At 24.9% G+C, this 17,602-nt stretch overlaps 2 protein-coding genes across 2 annotated transcripts; one reads left to right on the top strand and one right to left on the bottom strand.

Moving 5' to 3' along the window:
• Positions 1-999: 999 nt before the first annotated feature.
• On the bottom strand, positions 1,000-5,724 carry LOC114944882 (F-box only protein 21-like). The gene is made up of 8 exons (XM_029320930.2): positions 5,400-5,724; positions 4,279-4,593; positions 3,210-3,651; positions 2,915-3,060; positions 2,672-2,810; positions 2,153-2,266; positions 1,644-1,929; positions 1,000-1,387 (listed from the first exon to the last, which is right to left on the bottom strand). Exons 1-8 carry the CDS (start codon positions 5,552-5,554, stop codon positions 1,239-1,241), a joined length of 1,746 nt encoding a protein of 581 aa, XP_029176763.2. The 5' UTR covers positions 5,555-5,724; the 3' UTR covers positions 1,000-1,238.
• On the top strand, positions 2,159-17,599 carry LOC114944883 (uncharacterized). Its single transcript, XM_029320931.2, has 7 exons — positions 2,159-2,308; positions 3,364-3,728; positions 4,541-4,609; positions 15,298-15,693; positions 15,772-16,216; positions 17,061-17,191; positions 17,375-17,599. Exons 3-7 carry the CDS (start codon positions 4,569-4,571, stop codon positions 17,514-17,516), a joined length of 1,155 nt encoding a protein of 384 aa, XP_029176764.2. The 5' UTR covers positions 2,159-2,308; positions 3,364-3,728; positions 4,541-4,568; the 3' UTR covers positions 17,517-17,599.
• The last annotated feature ends 3 nt before the right edge of the window (positions 17,600-17,602 follow it).

The raw sequence follows: 17,602 nt of genomic DNA, 5'->3' as shown, positions 1-17,602 counted from the left end.
ATTTTGTCGTTGGAAAGCGCGAAGTTGCTATTTTTAGCTGAGAATCGTCAATTTGTGACCATGTCATTTTAATGATAAAAAGTTTGTACAGAAGTTTCTTTTTTTATAGATAATGTATTTAAAGTTGTCATAAGCTTTTTCTTGCTGCAGAGTCTAGGACGTGACATATTATTAGTTATTATTAGTTTTAATTATTTATTAAAGAAATCAATGGAATCGTTTATAATAATAAAAATGTTTTTTTTCGTTTATAATAATAAAAATATTTTTTAATCGTTTTGTTAATCGTTTATAATAATAAAATTGTTTTTTTTTTCGTCAAAAGTCGAGAGTGAAAAATTAAATATCAACGTCATCTGACCCATTGTTATATTTAATTCCTAATTACATGAATAGTTTATATAAATGTCAAGGTAAAAAAAGTCGAATCTAAACCGGTTTTAAAATAATATTTTGCTTTTATTTTATTTGCTATGGTACCTATAGAAACGAATACGGAATACAAGATTTAGCGATTGACGATGAATTGATATTTTAAATGTAATTTCATTTTTTAATCATTTCTTTTTACTCTAGACTTAAAAAATATATTCGTTGATAAATTCGTGAAATAAATAAAATTATTCTTACAAATGTATTATCGGTTAAGTGTTATTCGAAAGAAATTTTTCTTTCCATAAAACAACCTGATTTTTTAAGTAATCTAATGTAGTATTATATTTACATATTTAATGTTATACTTAAAAATATAATGGCTTTTCATTTAAGAGTCAAATAGTTCAGTAGACGTAATCGCGTTTTCCATATTAGGTATTATCGTAATATATATCAAATTTGATCAGTATAATAATTATAATTAATAATTATCTGCGTTCATAATCGTTTATTTTAAAAGATTTATATAAATATATAAATAATATAATATATGTATATATGTATGCATAAAAATATAATGTAATATTATGTATTAATATATTTTTATATTCAATATTCCACGTTTGTGTCATCGTATGTAAAATATATTTTGGCTATATTTATACACAGTCACAAATATATATTGTACATATTTCATCTGACTCTTAATAGTGCACAGAACCAATACATGTACCTTAAATTTAATTAACACAATTAGCATTAATCTTATAATTTATAATATTATCTAATTGTAGTACCTTATACTTATAATTTAATCTAATTTTTCTATAATATAATGTAATATTTTATTATCTAAAAATTAATTATATTGTTGTTTTGGCAGTTACAGCAGCGTCTTGCGGATATTTTTTTGCCAGGTTTTGGTTCGGTACGTAATGCGTCTCTTCATATTTAGAAAAATATCGGCCTATTTCACTATTTTCTATCCGTCCAGTTGTTAAAGTCAGTGAATCTAATTAAAACATAAAAATTAAAAAATTATTTATGATAACTAAGATAAATTAAATAATAAATTCAATAAAATAATAAAAAATACATACAATAATAACAACTAAAATAAATAAAATTAATTAAATTTAAAATTGAGATCGAATAAATATAAAATAAAGTAAAATATTTTTTACATTGTGTACAGAAAGATGGATTCATGGACTAAAAAATATAATATGAAATAAAAATAAGACTACAAATATAAATTATATTCATACTTTCTCCCGCGTAACACATTTCGTCTTTTTCAGTCAGAATTAGATAACTTGTTTGTTGTTTGATTGCACTAAAATTACTATAGATCTTCAATGGCAAAATTGGATTAAATATTTTGCTTGTGTCAAAGTGAATATTATTTCTATCCATATATCTGCACCATCCGATTATTACTCCCTTAAAACATTTGAGTGTAGGTTGATTACAATTTACGATCATTCCAACCGCAAATTTTTCTTCTGATCTTGTATTTATTGATTGTTCTGTATTTTTAATGAAAAAAATGACCTGGAAAAGAGCATTAGATTTTAATTGCTATTTGTCGTTAATTATAATCTCTAGATATAGACTTTTAGCAAGTATCAGTACAACCAATTATATTACAGATAATTATAATTTATATTTATAAATGTATATGTGTTATCGGAGAAAAATTTTAGAGATAACTTTTTATCGTTTATACTTATTATATATTAATGTGTGTGTATAAGCATGAATAATGCTGACATACCACATTTTCATTCGTAAAGTGGTGTAACATGATCATTTCACGCGGCATGATCATCAAAGTTTTATTATACCAGTTCTTCATATTCACAAGTATTTCCAGCATATCTAGCATCATCTGAAAAAGGAAAAATTGTGAATATAGTGTCCGGATTACAAAGTGAGAAAATTGTTATAAATATATACATGTAACATATTTCGTAAATTATTAAATTGCAAATTAAATAATATAATAAATATATCTGACGATTATCTAGTAAATTTTTTACTTAGAATTATTTTTTAAAACATTTCACGGAAATAATTTTTATTTAAAAAAGAAATTGTTATATAAAAATATCTAAAACTTTAAAGACCTATAATCATAAGATTAAGATTAAAATTTTAAAAATTACAAATATACTTAAGTTGAGATTTTGTATTAGTTTTTTATATTTTTACATTACCATTATCGAAAACAAAATAAAAATACTCGTCCACTAAATATATATTTGCCAAAAATTTAATAGACATATTTACTAACCTCTTCAGCTGGAATAGTTAAAATGGATTCGTGTGCTGGATACAACATTCTGCATAATGACAATTTATTGTCAATACAATCCGGAAATTTGGCAGATATTATATTGAAACATCTTGCATTTTCTAAGCCAATAGTAGTACTGTAAACAATAATCAATATACATATGTGTATGTTTATATATGAATGTATAAAAAGAGAATAAAAATGCAAGATTCGGATAATTCCAAAATTATATATACTTACTAATTTGGTTTCCAAAATATACAGATAAGAGTATCAAAGGTATATGTAGACAATTTAATTACGTCGCAACGCAAACCAAGTCTCCTAGCGACGCTATGATATATTATCGATAAAATAATTTTTTGACCATATTTATTTTCCAGGACCTGTGTCAGAAATTACAATACAAAAATTAATTATAAAAAGAGAGAATATTTTTATAATATAAAAAACACATTTAGACACACATGTTCAAAGCATGATTGAAAATTATAATTATTATATATTTTATAATTATAATCTAATATCAACTTACATTATCTATACATATGTATTCCAATTTAGAGTCTTTCGATTTGTTTGGTAGAAAATGTAATTTGTCAAATATATATTCTTGGAGTGTATCCATAATCGTAGTTCCTTCCGTTTCGTTCCAATAATTATTGTCGATATTGTTATTTTCCCAATAGGAAAAAATCTCAGAGGATGTCGAAAATATGGGATGATCAGGATGCTTTTCCGCGAGACATTTCAGCGCTCCTTGTGTTACATTATTTAGTGATGTTTTCACCTTCGAGAAAAAAATATCCTTTTCTGGTTGAAGCCATTGGGCAAAAATAGTAGCGCACCGTTCTAAAAGCTGCTCTCTCTGAGGTTGTTTTTTAAATATTTCCCACTTTTCTCTCGTCGAATGTTGTCTCAGATAGCAAAACATGTTTTTAATGCAATATCTTTTCGTCAGATCGCAATCAGGTCTCCTGAAAAAGTTATATATTAATTGTGCAAAAGTACATTAGTAATGTTGTGCTTACATGACTTCAAAATTAGCTTAAAAGTAAGATAAAAATATGTAAATTTATCTTATCGTTAGATAATATAAAGATAATTTTGTTTTAAATATATCTATAGTCCAGTAAAATTAGACTTTAATTTCATAAAATTTAGGAGCAAGCTGAATTTTTGTGGAAAACCTTATTTTGATATTTTAATGAAATCTTGAAAAGTCTCTTAGTTTCAACCAAGACGTTTTTTTTAAAAGGGGGATAAAAGGGGGTAAATTTTAGTTTTTTGCCATTATCTCAAAAACTATTAATTTTTCGAGAAAAATAGTTACTATCAAAATTGTAGCTCATAAAATTCTTTACAAAAAAGGTCATTATACTTTTTTCTTACAACTAATCGTTTTTTAGTAAAACGTGCGGTAAAGTTGCAATATTTCTAATATAATATTTCTGCACTTTTTAGTCACATATAATACTATATAAATAAAATATATTTAAAATAGTAAAATTAAATAAATATATTTATACATAATATAGATAACAGCAAACATTGTACATTAATTTATGATATACATAACGCTTTAATTTATATTGAATTCTTACCGTAGAGATTGCGTAAGCATATGTTTCATCTCATCCACGAAGAAAGAACTAGTCATGAAATTCTCAGGCTTGGTAATTATGTCATTCAAATGTTTATCTTTCAAATGAAATACGTGCTCAAAACTTGTGAAATTATCAATCAAATAACTATCATTACAGTTATTTATTAATTTGGACACGACATTTCGTAATTGTTTTACACAATTAGTTCCTGCTTCTATAAAGCTTAAACTTTCTTCATTATTCTTTTCATTCCTTGCAGATTCTTGCTTTTCCTTGGATTTCTTATCATGAAGTTTTTTCGCAGAAGGCCATCTGTAAAAATCGTAAAGTAATAAATATTTAAAATATGTCATAATATATAAAGCATCAAATATCTATCAACGTATTGAAATATCAATCTTATATCTTAACGTAGAAAATGTACAATATATAAATTTCAAATTTAAATTATAATTAAATTTTATATTAGAAATGTACATTATAAAAATAGTGAAAAAAAAACAGTTTTTCCATTACATAGCTTTAAAACAATATTAATTAATTATTGTTAGCTTTTACATTTTACATTTATAAGACAGTTACTGTACAAAACTAATTAATAAATAAAAATAATAAATTACAATAAACAGATTGATAAAATATGCAAAATTGTAATTTTTTAAATTTTAATTTGTTTTATTTTTTATTATATTAAATTTGTTGTAAATATTTACATTTTATTATATTTTTTGTTTTTTATTATAAAAGCGGATAGGAAACGCGGAAATATAAGAGACGTAAATGTGTCGAAAAAACAGGACGAAACAATTATTTCCTACAAAATTTTCTATAATTTTATGAATTTTATTAAATTTAATGATAAATATAATTTAATTTATTATATAAAATTAATTTGTTTTAGTATTTGTATTGTTTATTAAAATTTTCTTATGTGTACTCGTTGTATTATCTCTTTTATTTTATTTTTATATATTTTATTTATTTCCGTTTTATAAAAATAAAATAAATAAAACAAATAAAAATATCTTTCACATAAATATGATACATTGTGTGTGCGAGAAAATTTAATTATAAAAAATAAAATTACGAAAAAAATTTAGAAGCACAACATTACATACCTCTTCGAAAACTTTTTTTCCCAATCCTTTTTGTATGGTGGTGCCAACCAAAATTGTCTGCATGTTGATTTAAAATTAATAACATCTTCAATACTGATGTCATTGCCAAGAATGATGTCTATCAATTCTGTAGGTAAATCCTTTATCGTAGCCATTATAGAAGAGCACTTCAGAAAAGCACACACATAAAAATGCAATTTAATATGATCGTAAAAATATTCTCGTATAATTAATTTTGTCTGTAAAAATTGTTTAAATCTATTGCGATATGTTGTCCTCAACAAACGCGTCTGTGGATTTCACAAATTCGTATTTACGTGCATAACAGAAGTCCTGTACAGTGTGACTACCCTTATTCTGGATTCTAGACCTAATATATACCTGAAAAGCCCTTTGTATTTTTTCCCACCATACTCACTATAGTTGTCACGTGTGCACAAAAAAAACGAAAAATGGAGAGAAACATAATAGATACTGATATAATTATATATATATGTATAATATATATGTATATATATATAATATAAAAATATTTATATGTGTAACATGAATTTTTTCGTAAGTAGTGTTTTCTAAATTTAAAAAGAACTTTCTCTTTCGTGCAAACAATAAAAATTCTTTAAGCTTGAAGGTCTTTCAGGTAATGCCTCTTTATGTATGTTTTAACAATAAGTATCAAAAAGATATATTGCTTTCTTAAACTGTAAGATTTATTGTTGCAAAAATATTTTTTTAAGAGAACAGACATAGGTATAACAGAAATAAAGACTAAAATGACGATCATAAATTCTGAATCTCCCTGATGCATTGTTTATGACTTTTCAAATTTCCCAGTTTTATTGTTTTCTTTCCCAAAAAAGGTTCTTTTAAAAGAAAACACAGGTAAATCTTTTTTATTGATTTCATCTGTTTATGGCAAAAAGATATGTTGGAAAGAGAAAATTAAGATAACGATTTTAAGATTTGTAAATTCTTTAAACAATATTACATTTTGAATAATTTTTTGAAAAATATTTAAATATATAATATGTCACATTAATTACATCGACAATCAAAATAAATGATCAATATTGCAATAAATTAGTTGATTGCAATTGAATCTAGTCACAATGATTAAGTCAATAAAACACAAATTAATGATATTATTTATAATGTTTCATAAATATTTTAATATCATATTATTAATATTTAATTCTTTTAATATTATAATATTATTATTAATATTTACATTTATTTATGATATTTCAATATTTTCGTATTGTTTGAAGTAAGTGCGTAATGTGCAAGGTTTTAAGCAATCATTGTTTTGGCATAACAATGGATCATTGCGATGAATATGCAATACAACAAATATTTACAAAGTACGATATAAAGACGTGTGAAAAGATGCTAAATAAAAATAAAATTCTTACATCAATTTTTTATGTTTTAACATACATACACTTATTAATCAGTTTATGTATATTTACAAACAATTCGAATTTGCTGTGAAAAAAATTGTTTAAATATAATATAAATATATAATATATAATTTTATAGACAGTATATCAATATATAATATATAATTTTATATACAGTATATCTCTATATGCTTTCTTGCAATCCGACCTTTGGCGGGAAAACCGATCATTATTATTTTATACACATGCCTGTATCTTTATCGATATATTTATATTCTTTATGAGAAATGTTTCATATTTTGTAATTGTGATAAAGAAATAGTAAATTCCAAGTATTTTTGACACATATCAGATAAAAGAGCAAAAAAATACATATGTAATAGAAAAAAAATGATCATGTACGAGTTATAAAAGTCAACAAAATTTGCGTAAAAATAAAACAGTGCTTATTTACTGTCGAGTGAAGATAGAACACGTACAAAAATATTATTGAAATTCGATTAATCAAACATCGTCAGATGATAATATAATGGTAAAAAAAGTAGAATATATGTAAGAAGAGAATTATATTTTTCGGTATACTCTGTACCGCAAAAATCATTTAATTCTAACACGATATATGCACTAGATATAATAAGAAAAACAAAATCTCTTTCTAAAAAGTGCATGTTATGTATTCTCGCAATATCTCGAATGTTTTATCGTGATGCCGATTGGTTGTTGATTGTCGAGCATTGCATGCGCTATGACTTGCTTCACTTGTATCCTCGTATGTTGGTTATACGATACGACTGTCAAACTGTCATACTGGCTGCGTATATGTGATAGTGCGTGTAAGTTAAGAAAAAAAATACAGAGAATAAAATACATCATATATATAAATATATAAAAGATAGTGTGTGTAAGTTTAAAAAAAAATACAGAGAAAGAAGAAAATAGGAAAGTATGTATGTAATATATTATATACATTTCTATTTTAATCGTTATGTAATAATTTTACAACCTCTCTATTATATATTTTCTATTTTGTCTATATTTATATATATATTATAAAATCTATCTTTATATATATTTTCTCTATTATCTATATTTATATATTATAAAATCTGCTTTTTTATGGAAATATTTAGACATTCTTGAATAGTAGTATTTTACAATTTCATACCATTGTAACGATCATGTGCTATAAATTATATTGTATATAATAGAAAGAAAGAAAGTGACGGAGATTAATCGAGAGAAAGAGAGAAAGGAAAAAGGAGGACCATAGAAAAGAAAAAGAAAGAGAAAAAAGAGAAAAGAGGATTCGGAAAAAATAAAGAAAGAGAAAAACAGAAGAAAGGAAGAAGGAAATACACAATATTATGTAAATAAATTTATTTTTTATAAATTTAATAAATGTATATATATGTATAAATATAAATATATACATATATATATATATATATATATATATACATATATATATAATATTTAAATCGGTCAATAGAACGAAAAATTAATTTTCGCGCTTGGGCTCTATTGGCCAATTTAAATATCATATTTATATTATTATCAATACTGAGAGCCGAAAAAATATTTCTTAATTAAAATATATATGTATAAATAATTAAAAGGAAAATGTTGCAAATTTCGAGGACAAATAAAAACAGAATACTTATTATTTCTTGTACATTTATAATATAATTGTATAAATTAAATTTTCGTATGCGCGTAACAAATATTGAGTCAATTAAATATATATTTATTGTTATACAAATATTAAGAAGCACTTTTACACAACGTAATTGATATCTCTACTAAGAAATTTTTTTTCTTAGAAAGAAGTTTAATTTTTATATTTGTGTAAGATTCTTCTTTGGAGACCTTTAGTATCTTTCTTTTCGGTAACAATAATAAGATTTCTTTCATTCTTTTTTAGGTAGTGCATACCGGTATCAGATCTGTCGGGCAAAACAAATAGATTTTATTTAGAGAAAGCAAATGTAAATCTGTCTCTTGTCAATTACATATATCTCTGGCAAAGATGTGGAGTAGAAAAGAGGTCAAAATTTTGATTATGATTTAAAGAATAAGATTATAGTTTTAAGATTTAAGAAATTTTTCAATTTCTTCGAAAATATTTTCTATACTCTAACGTGCCAATTCTAATTGATTTTATTTAATGGTTTTACATTTATTTTGAAAATTTCCCATTTAAATAACACGGAAAATCCGGTTTTTTCTCAATAAATTCAACTTACATGTATTTTTATCAAAATTAATTAAATGAGACCGAATTTTGAATTGTTTTAACTGATTTTGATAAAGATGAGTCGAATTTAATGAGACAACTGCATTTCGCGTATTATTTAAATAAAAAGATTTCAAAGCGAATGTGGAACCATTAAATAAAATCAATTAAAATTGGCACGTTATAGGATCATTATTATCACTAGCTAATTTTTTAGTTGAAATGCAGGCAAAAATTAAACAAAATAATTTTTTTTGACACACCCTAATATACATATATGTATATTACATATATATGTAATATATCAAAAAAAACAAACACGCAAGTAATTGCTTCTTATATCGCTACTTTTAAAATTAATCATTAGTAGTATAGTGGCAAGTATGGCCCGTCAAAACAAACCCCGATCACCGACCTCTCTGGCGCCGTGTCTTATCTTTCCCCCACATTGGACGGGATGGGGTAAAAACAGTTCGGGTATACGTATGGCAAAGATAGCTTGTCAAATCAAATGGTCGATATTAGACGAGATGAAGTAAAAACATTTTGACGAAGAAAAGCGTCATGCGGTCGACCGGAGATCGATGGCAGGTAGTGACTGACAATGCCGTAGGATAATAAAAAAAAAAGAACACGCAAATATTTGTACAGGCGAGCATTCCAACTCGTGTCACGATAAAAAGATAATACATCATCGTAGATTGGAAAGAATGCTTATTGTTGAAAAGATGTCAGATAAAATTTTATTTTAAAATAACTCGCGGCTTAATGAAGGTAAACAGGAACATGCACGTTGAGGAAATTTCTGGAAAGAGGAAGTGAAAGAAAATCGAAGAAGAAAGACGTACATTGTAATCTGTTTTTTGGATCATCTTCAGCGCAATTAAATACTTAAACAAAATAACACATTTTACGTCCCATCTAAATATTGAAAGATTTTAAAATGCTAATTTCAAAGTATCAAACAATGTAATAAAATTTTTTAAAAATGTCAAATTTCTCAAAAATGTCAAGTACCCCGCTCCCTCTCCTTAATTTGATTGCACGGTTCAAAGAACATTAAAAATCTTTATAACTTTTATTTCAAACATTTTTTTATATCTTATACTGTTTCGACGGTATTAGCTCAAAAATAAAAAAATACAATTTTTTTCAAGAGGGTGTTTTACCCCTTAAATGTCGAGATACGCAGCTAAAAAAATACAGGTCTAATATTTTTCAATGCTCTAAAACATACTCCAAGTTCATTAAAATCGGTGAAGGTCACTTCCGACCGTTCCCTTGTAAGAGTTATCTAATATTATTAATTATTAGAATATCTTGTCAGAAACAAAATTTCAGCTGTAATAAATCATTGGAACGATACGAGATGAAGAGTGACAAAGGATACAAAAACGGACATTATTTCTGATTGTGAACAAGATGTAGCATATAAATCAATCAAACTATCTCAAGCACACAAATTGAAATCATTCTCAGGTTAATATTTAAGTTTATTAATATAGATTTTTTTATCTAAACAACTTTCAACCATAATTATTTAATGTTTCGTGTTGATATTTCAATTTTCTTTAATGTTAATAATCCTTTTTAATATTAATAAATATAATATTATTGCTAAAAAAATTTTGTATAAATTTATAAAGTTTATTTTAATCATTGATTTTATAAAGTATTTTGTAAAATCTTAAATAGCGTATAATATGTTCAGAGTTTAAACCTTTTTAATAAATATGTGTAAGAAATATTTATAGTTTTAATATATATTTTATATATATTTACATTTTATTTTATATTTTTCAAGTACATTTCTTTTATATTAAATATAAAACTTTATATATCTTAGAAATTATTAATTCAGCCTTTCGTCGTCTTACACATTATTAAAAATCACCTTATTCGCACATGCCAAATAAAAAAATTGACACATAGATAAAAAAAACAAATAAATATTAAATTATTCTAATTTTTTTCTTAACTCTTTCCATTCCTGTAATTAATAAGCAAAATTTTAGAAAGTAAAGAATATATTTTTACGACAACAAAAAAATTAAGAGATTCTACTGATCATAAAAATCAAAATCATAATCAAAATTTTGGTCCCTTTTTTACTCAACATCTTTGCCGGAGGTATATATATATAATTGATAAAAGACAGATTTACACTTGCTTTCTCTAAATAAAAGCCATTTATTTTGCACGACAGGTCTGACACCGGTATGCAATAGCTGAAAAAGAATGAAAGAAATCTCTTTATTACCGAAAAGAAAGAAAATTCCCGAAGGTACTGAAGGATTTTACACAAATATGCCTAAAAATTACCTCGCTGAGTCAAATCCTTTGAGTTATTCAGAGTTGGGAAGTAACGCGTTACTTGTAACGCCGTTACCGTTACCTTTTTTTAGTAACGAAGAGGTAACGACGTCACTTTTTATTATCTGTAACGATAACAATAACGTCGCTACAATTTTTCGCTAACGCTAACGATTTTAACGTTATTTTTATCGTTACTTTACACGGCAAGACAAACCGCTTAGTAGCGAGTAACAATCGAACGTGATTGATTCTTACTTTTAAAACCAACAAATCTATGTCGAGTGTTATAGTGTTGATAAGATGACAAAGGCAACTCATCAGTCGTTCTGCTTAATGCGGCCTCTATGTAATAAAGTTAAATTGGTTCTGCTTAATGCGGCCTCTATGTAATAGGGTTAAATTGGTTGATCGGAGAAAAGAGAAAAATAGCCGAAAACTATATTTAGAAGAATTATTAGGAATTCAACCCGATGAAATTACTGTAAACATAGATAAAACTGACGATAATTAAAATAATTTTTTTTAGTTTCACGAACAAATGGATGAACGAAGAAGAGCTACAACAATATTTAAAATCAAAATCGTGTAATGTTGAAATGTTACACAATTTTCATACACTTAAAACTTCATTAATTACAACACTGCACTGCCAAGTAGTGCATCAGTCGAAAAATTATTTAACGTTAATTATTTAACGTTAGCGGTAACATATTAAAGCCGCAAAGATGCAATCTAAATGATGTTTCCATGGAACATCTATTGCTTTTAAAAATAAATAAAACATTTTGGTAAAATATTTTTATTTTTAAGTTTGAACTTTAGTAAAGTTTATTAATAATAAGAAAAATAATTTGAATTTATGTTTATGTATTTTATATGCGTGATTTAAATTTATATTTTATATTTTATATTATATGTATTACAATATATTCAATATATTTAAGTTAAGTACTATATTATAATTATAGAGTATATTTGTAATATTATAAATTAAAAAATTACAAACTATAAATTTTTTTGTATTATTTTAATATTGTTCTTATAAATATATTAATATTTTAATTATAATAATTTAATATTAAATGTATAGTATATAATAAATAAGCATTAGATAATTTTTTTATGTAAGATTCGATAAATTTACGGTTTGTCTGATTCGATGGATATTTTTTCGGTTTAACGATGCTTGTAGAATATATTAAGTAAATTTCTGATTCTAACATTCTATTTAATGCTCGTTATACTGGCCTCTTTTACTATATTGATTGTTTCAATAAATAAGCATTTTAAACAAAGTAACGAAAATAGAAACGATTCGTTACTTCTGGAGTAATGGTAACGAGTTACTTTTTAAAATCAGTAACAGTAACAAGTTACTTTTTACAAGAAATAACGGTAACGGTAACGAGTTACTTTGATGAAGTAACGTTCCCAACTCTGGAGTTATTAATAAATCTTCATGTTTCAAACAAAGAAACCTTTGTAAAAAAATAAAAACTTGTGTGTGAGAAAATGATTGTTACATATAAATACATATATGTTTCATTTAAGAACATTTCATTCTCTTAGACACTTAGATATCGCAGGTAAACTTTATTGTTGTGAGTGAGAATAAAAAATGAAATTATCAAATATTGAATTGCAAAAACGATTCTTCTAAATGTGATATTTTTTATAAATATATTATATCACATTAATTTTATGTTTTAAATAAATTTTCAAATATCACTCAAAATTTCATTTAATTTTATTTACATTAAACAGAGTATTTCAAAATATCAAAATTGAATAGATAGATAGTAGTTATTAAACTGAAAAACATTTCTTAGCAAAGATATCAATCACGTTGTGCAAATGTGCTTTTTAATATTTGTATAACAATAAATATATATTTAATTGACTCAATATTTATTACGCGCATACAAAAATTTATTTTATACAGTTATATTATAATGTACAAAAAATAAGTATTCTATTTTGATTTGCCCTCGAGATTTGCATCTCAGTATCACAATCATTTCAAACATTTCTGTTTTAATTATTTGTATATATATTTTTTTAATTTTAGAATCTACAACTACAATAATGTACTACAAGACATTCTGGTATTCTCTATCTTTTTCTATCTTAAGGGCGGATACGAAATCTTTTATATTTTTCCCATTTTCGTGTGTTTCTTTCATACGCTCAATCACCGGACAACTGCATAGTGGGAAAAAATACAATAGTTCTTTCGAGTCTATGGGTTTGTAGTTTAGGTTTAGAGGAAAAGAGTGGACATTTGGTGTGGGAATATTCTGGAATACACTCAAGACACGAAATCGTCCTCTCTGAAATCGCAAACGTATGAAATCATTATTACGGTATTTTTTTCACACATATACGTTATCACACAAAAATTATACAGAAATAGTGCAATGGCTTCGATAACGTGCTTACCTGAAGAGATGATAACCATTATTCTTGAGTACGGTAACATAAGTATTGAGGATATTATCAATTTTCGATGCACGTGCCAGCAATTCCGGAAAGCAGCCGGTTTCGTAAAGCTTATACATAAAAAGTTTTCGCAGAGGTAATTGCTTCTTTATGAATATTATTGTAATTTAATTTTTTGTAATTGACCTGTTGCTTAATGGCGTACATTTCTAAGAAACTATATATACTCCTCATAATAATTAAATTTATATATATATAATTAATATAAAAATTAAATATATCAAAATATAATATATATAAATACTACACATAAATGTAATAAATATAATTAAAAATATAAATATAAAATATTAAATAATAATTTAAAAAATTATATTGCATTAAAACATGCACAGATTATAGATGAGTGTAATAAATAATACAAACAGGGGTATATTTTAATTTTATGTAGGTAAAGTAAATTTTCTTATAAATAATTTCTCTTGCTTTTCCTATTTTCTACACATTGATAAATCTTATTAGTTCCTTTTTGATAGACTTTTATAATGCAATAAATAAATATAATTTAAGTAAAATATTAATACTTATATAATACAAAAATATAATATTATATATAATAAAAGAGAGATAAACTTTGAAATACAATATACTTTTAGTTTCGCATGTTTGGTTTGTTAATTTTTTATTTTATTTTTTGTTACATAATATATAATAAACACGACCAAATAATTAATATATTGTTTATTTGATAATAACGTCAATCATAATGGTTTCTTATACTAATGGAAATCTCGTATTTGAAATCTCTATTGTTCCTCAATAAGTCTTAGCAACGGCTAAGGAAATTTCGTGCTTTGTGCACATGTGTAAGACGGCAAAAAATTAAATTTTATCGTCTTCGCGCACGTACATTCGCAGTAGGCTGATACAGCGTGAACCATATCTTTTTTTGCTATTATTTAATATAAATAATAATATAAGTTATCGTTGTTTTTTATCGTGTTATTCTTTTTTCTATTTCAACCGAATGGTCCGATGATAGGACCAAAACAATCATAAATAATAAATAAATTAGGTTTCTAATTAGTATATTTATATTGAAATGTTTTATTTTATTGTTATTAATATTCCAATAAATTTGTAAAATATTATTTCATAAATATAGAATGTAAAAGTAATAGTATATGGTTATCGTTAAATAATAGAGTTATAAAACGAGTTATAAAATATATTGCTTTGTCTGCTACTACCTTTAGTATTATTATGTATATTCTTGATGTAAAATTTAATTATAATTTAAAATTTTTTCAAGATTCTACAATTTCTACAATAAGGCAAGAAGATTGATATTTCAATAATGTATCTTCCAAACTGTATTTAAGCCTCAGTCAGAATTGAACGAAAAGACGTCGAATCGATATCGATTCGACCAATTTGACATCAATTCGAGGTCGATTCGACGCCGATTTAACTATTTTTTCTAACTAGAACATTTTTCTTCTAATTTTAGATGGCCCAATGGCAAAAAATATTACGATAAGATATCTAAATATGAAATATATGAGCTAAATCTAAAAGATATTTTGAAATTTGAGGAGAAATCTGTAGAGAAATCTGAGAAGGAACCTGAACAATTGATGATTATGAATAAAAGTTTAAATTTTACAAAAATAGGAATATACAGTGTAAAGCTGTCACAAAATATTATATCTGAAATACTAAATAAGCTTTATGATATGAATGATTCGATAGCTTATATAGCAGATTTTGATTACGAATATCAATTAGAAAATACAAGGGCACCTGACCGTAACATATACAGAATGAAACAAATAGCTAAAAATTTCGTAACGAACACTTGCATCTCTGATGAAATTAAATACTTGTTAACAACCGAATCTTCACGGTATGATTTATTATAAATTAACTGCTTTGAATATCATAGACTGAAAAAATATACTTATTGTTCTGTTTCTTTTTTCAGAAGTGCTAATTGCGATTTAACCAAGAGATATTGCAATATGAGATTGTATAATTATTTGAGGAAACATGTGGTGTTTGGAAAGTGGAAAAAATTTCAAGCAAAACCAGCTGAACAACAGCTAATGGAACAAGCTGCTACTATTTTGGCTCAATATTTTCAACCAGAAAAGGATATATTTTACTCGCGCATAAAAGCATCATTAAATACTATCGCACAAAACGCACGGAATTTGCTCAGAAAAAAATATCCCGATCATTCGATATTATTAACGTCTGCCGAAAATTTTTCCTATTGGGAAAATAACAATATTAACGATAATTATTGGGACGAAGAGGAAGGAACTCAAATTATGGATACACTGCAAGAATATATATTTGGTGAACTCAACTTTCGAATTAACCAAAAGGAAGACGATGATGATATGAAACAGTATTGTATAGATAATGTAAGTTATTACAGATTATAATACATAATAATTATAGTCAATTATGCTATAAATATATTCAGTGTAAAGTAAACTCGCGTATGATGACCAATTATAAGGTTTTATTTTTTTTTCTTGAAAACTAGTTAATTTTACAAAAATAAAAGAAAATAAAAATGTTCCAAAAGGAATCAATATTTGTAACGCATATGTTTGAATAATCATATTCTGTTTAATAAGATCTAATAAAAAATTGAATATAGATTGTTAGTTTCATCTCTCTATAATAATAAAGATTAATAAGCAAGAAAAAATAATTAAAAAGATATTAACAAACATTCTTTTTGATAGTAATAAAAGTCAATTTACATTTTTTAACTTGTCCATAATTTTAGAAAAAATTTGAAAAATCTTTTTTAAAAAAGTATAACTTCTCAGAGAAGAATAGGATAAACTCGTGCGTGATAGCCGTACCAAAAATATGGCCACAATCTGTAATTTTTCTAATAATCGCTAAATAATAGTTTTTTATTATTCTCAAATATAATCAATATTTACAATAGTATATATGCATATACTATTCGGAATAACAATATAGTAAATATTATACCATGCTCTTATTTTTTATTACCAACAAAATATTTCACATGTTTACTGAAACATATGCTATGACGTCGAATAAATTTTAGTTGATCTGTTATACTAAACATTTTACATAACAAATGTATATAAATTTTAAAATTCTTATAAAAGATGGACTTTTTCTTACAAATTAGAAAAAAAGTTTGTGCAATTTTTTTTTTTTTTTCAAAAACACTCGTTCTCTCTTCTCTAATTAATTTTCGTATTGTAATTTCGGAAACAGGTCTTAGAAAATAAATATGGCGATCATAATATTATATTAACAATATATCACAGCGTGGCCAGGAGACTTGGTCTACGGTGTGATATAATTGAAACTAATGAAGAAATATGTATATTGTGGAAACCTAAATAGTAAGTATAATTTATTTAGATTATAAATTATCCGAATTGTTCGATATTTTTACTTTCATTATATATACACACGCACATGTTTACATATATATATGTATATATATATAACTTTACATGTTTATATGTGTATGTATGTGTATTTATATATATATATATAAATGTGTAACTTTTTATTGTTTCCAGTGCCACGAACAGCTTAGAATATGTAAGGTGTTTTTACATGAATTTTGACAAATTCTCGAATTGTTCTATCAAGATGTATGTTTTAGAACTCTCTGAATATTACTACAGAACGTCAGCTATTGAGGTTGGCAATTATTCATAGATGAACCACGAATTTCTGAAACACATCTTATAACTAGAAAAAATATATCATTTCTCACTTTTTCTTTTGTAATCGCAACTTCATCT

The sequence above is a fragment of the Nylanderia fulva genome, unplaced genomic scaffold (genome assembly GCF_048542155.1).
Source record: "Nylanderia fulva isolate GAGA-0341 unplaced genomic scaffold, ASM4854215v1 Scaffold87, whole genome shotgun sequence".
NCBI classification, from domain to species: Eukaryota; Metazoa; Arthropoda; class Insecta; order Hymenoptera; family Formicidae; genus Nylanderia; species Nylanderia fulva.
This window is presented reverse-complemented; position numbering and strand designations above follow the sequence as displayed.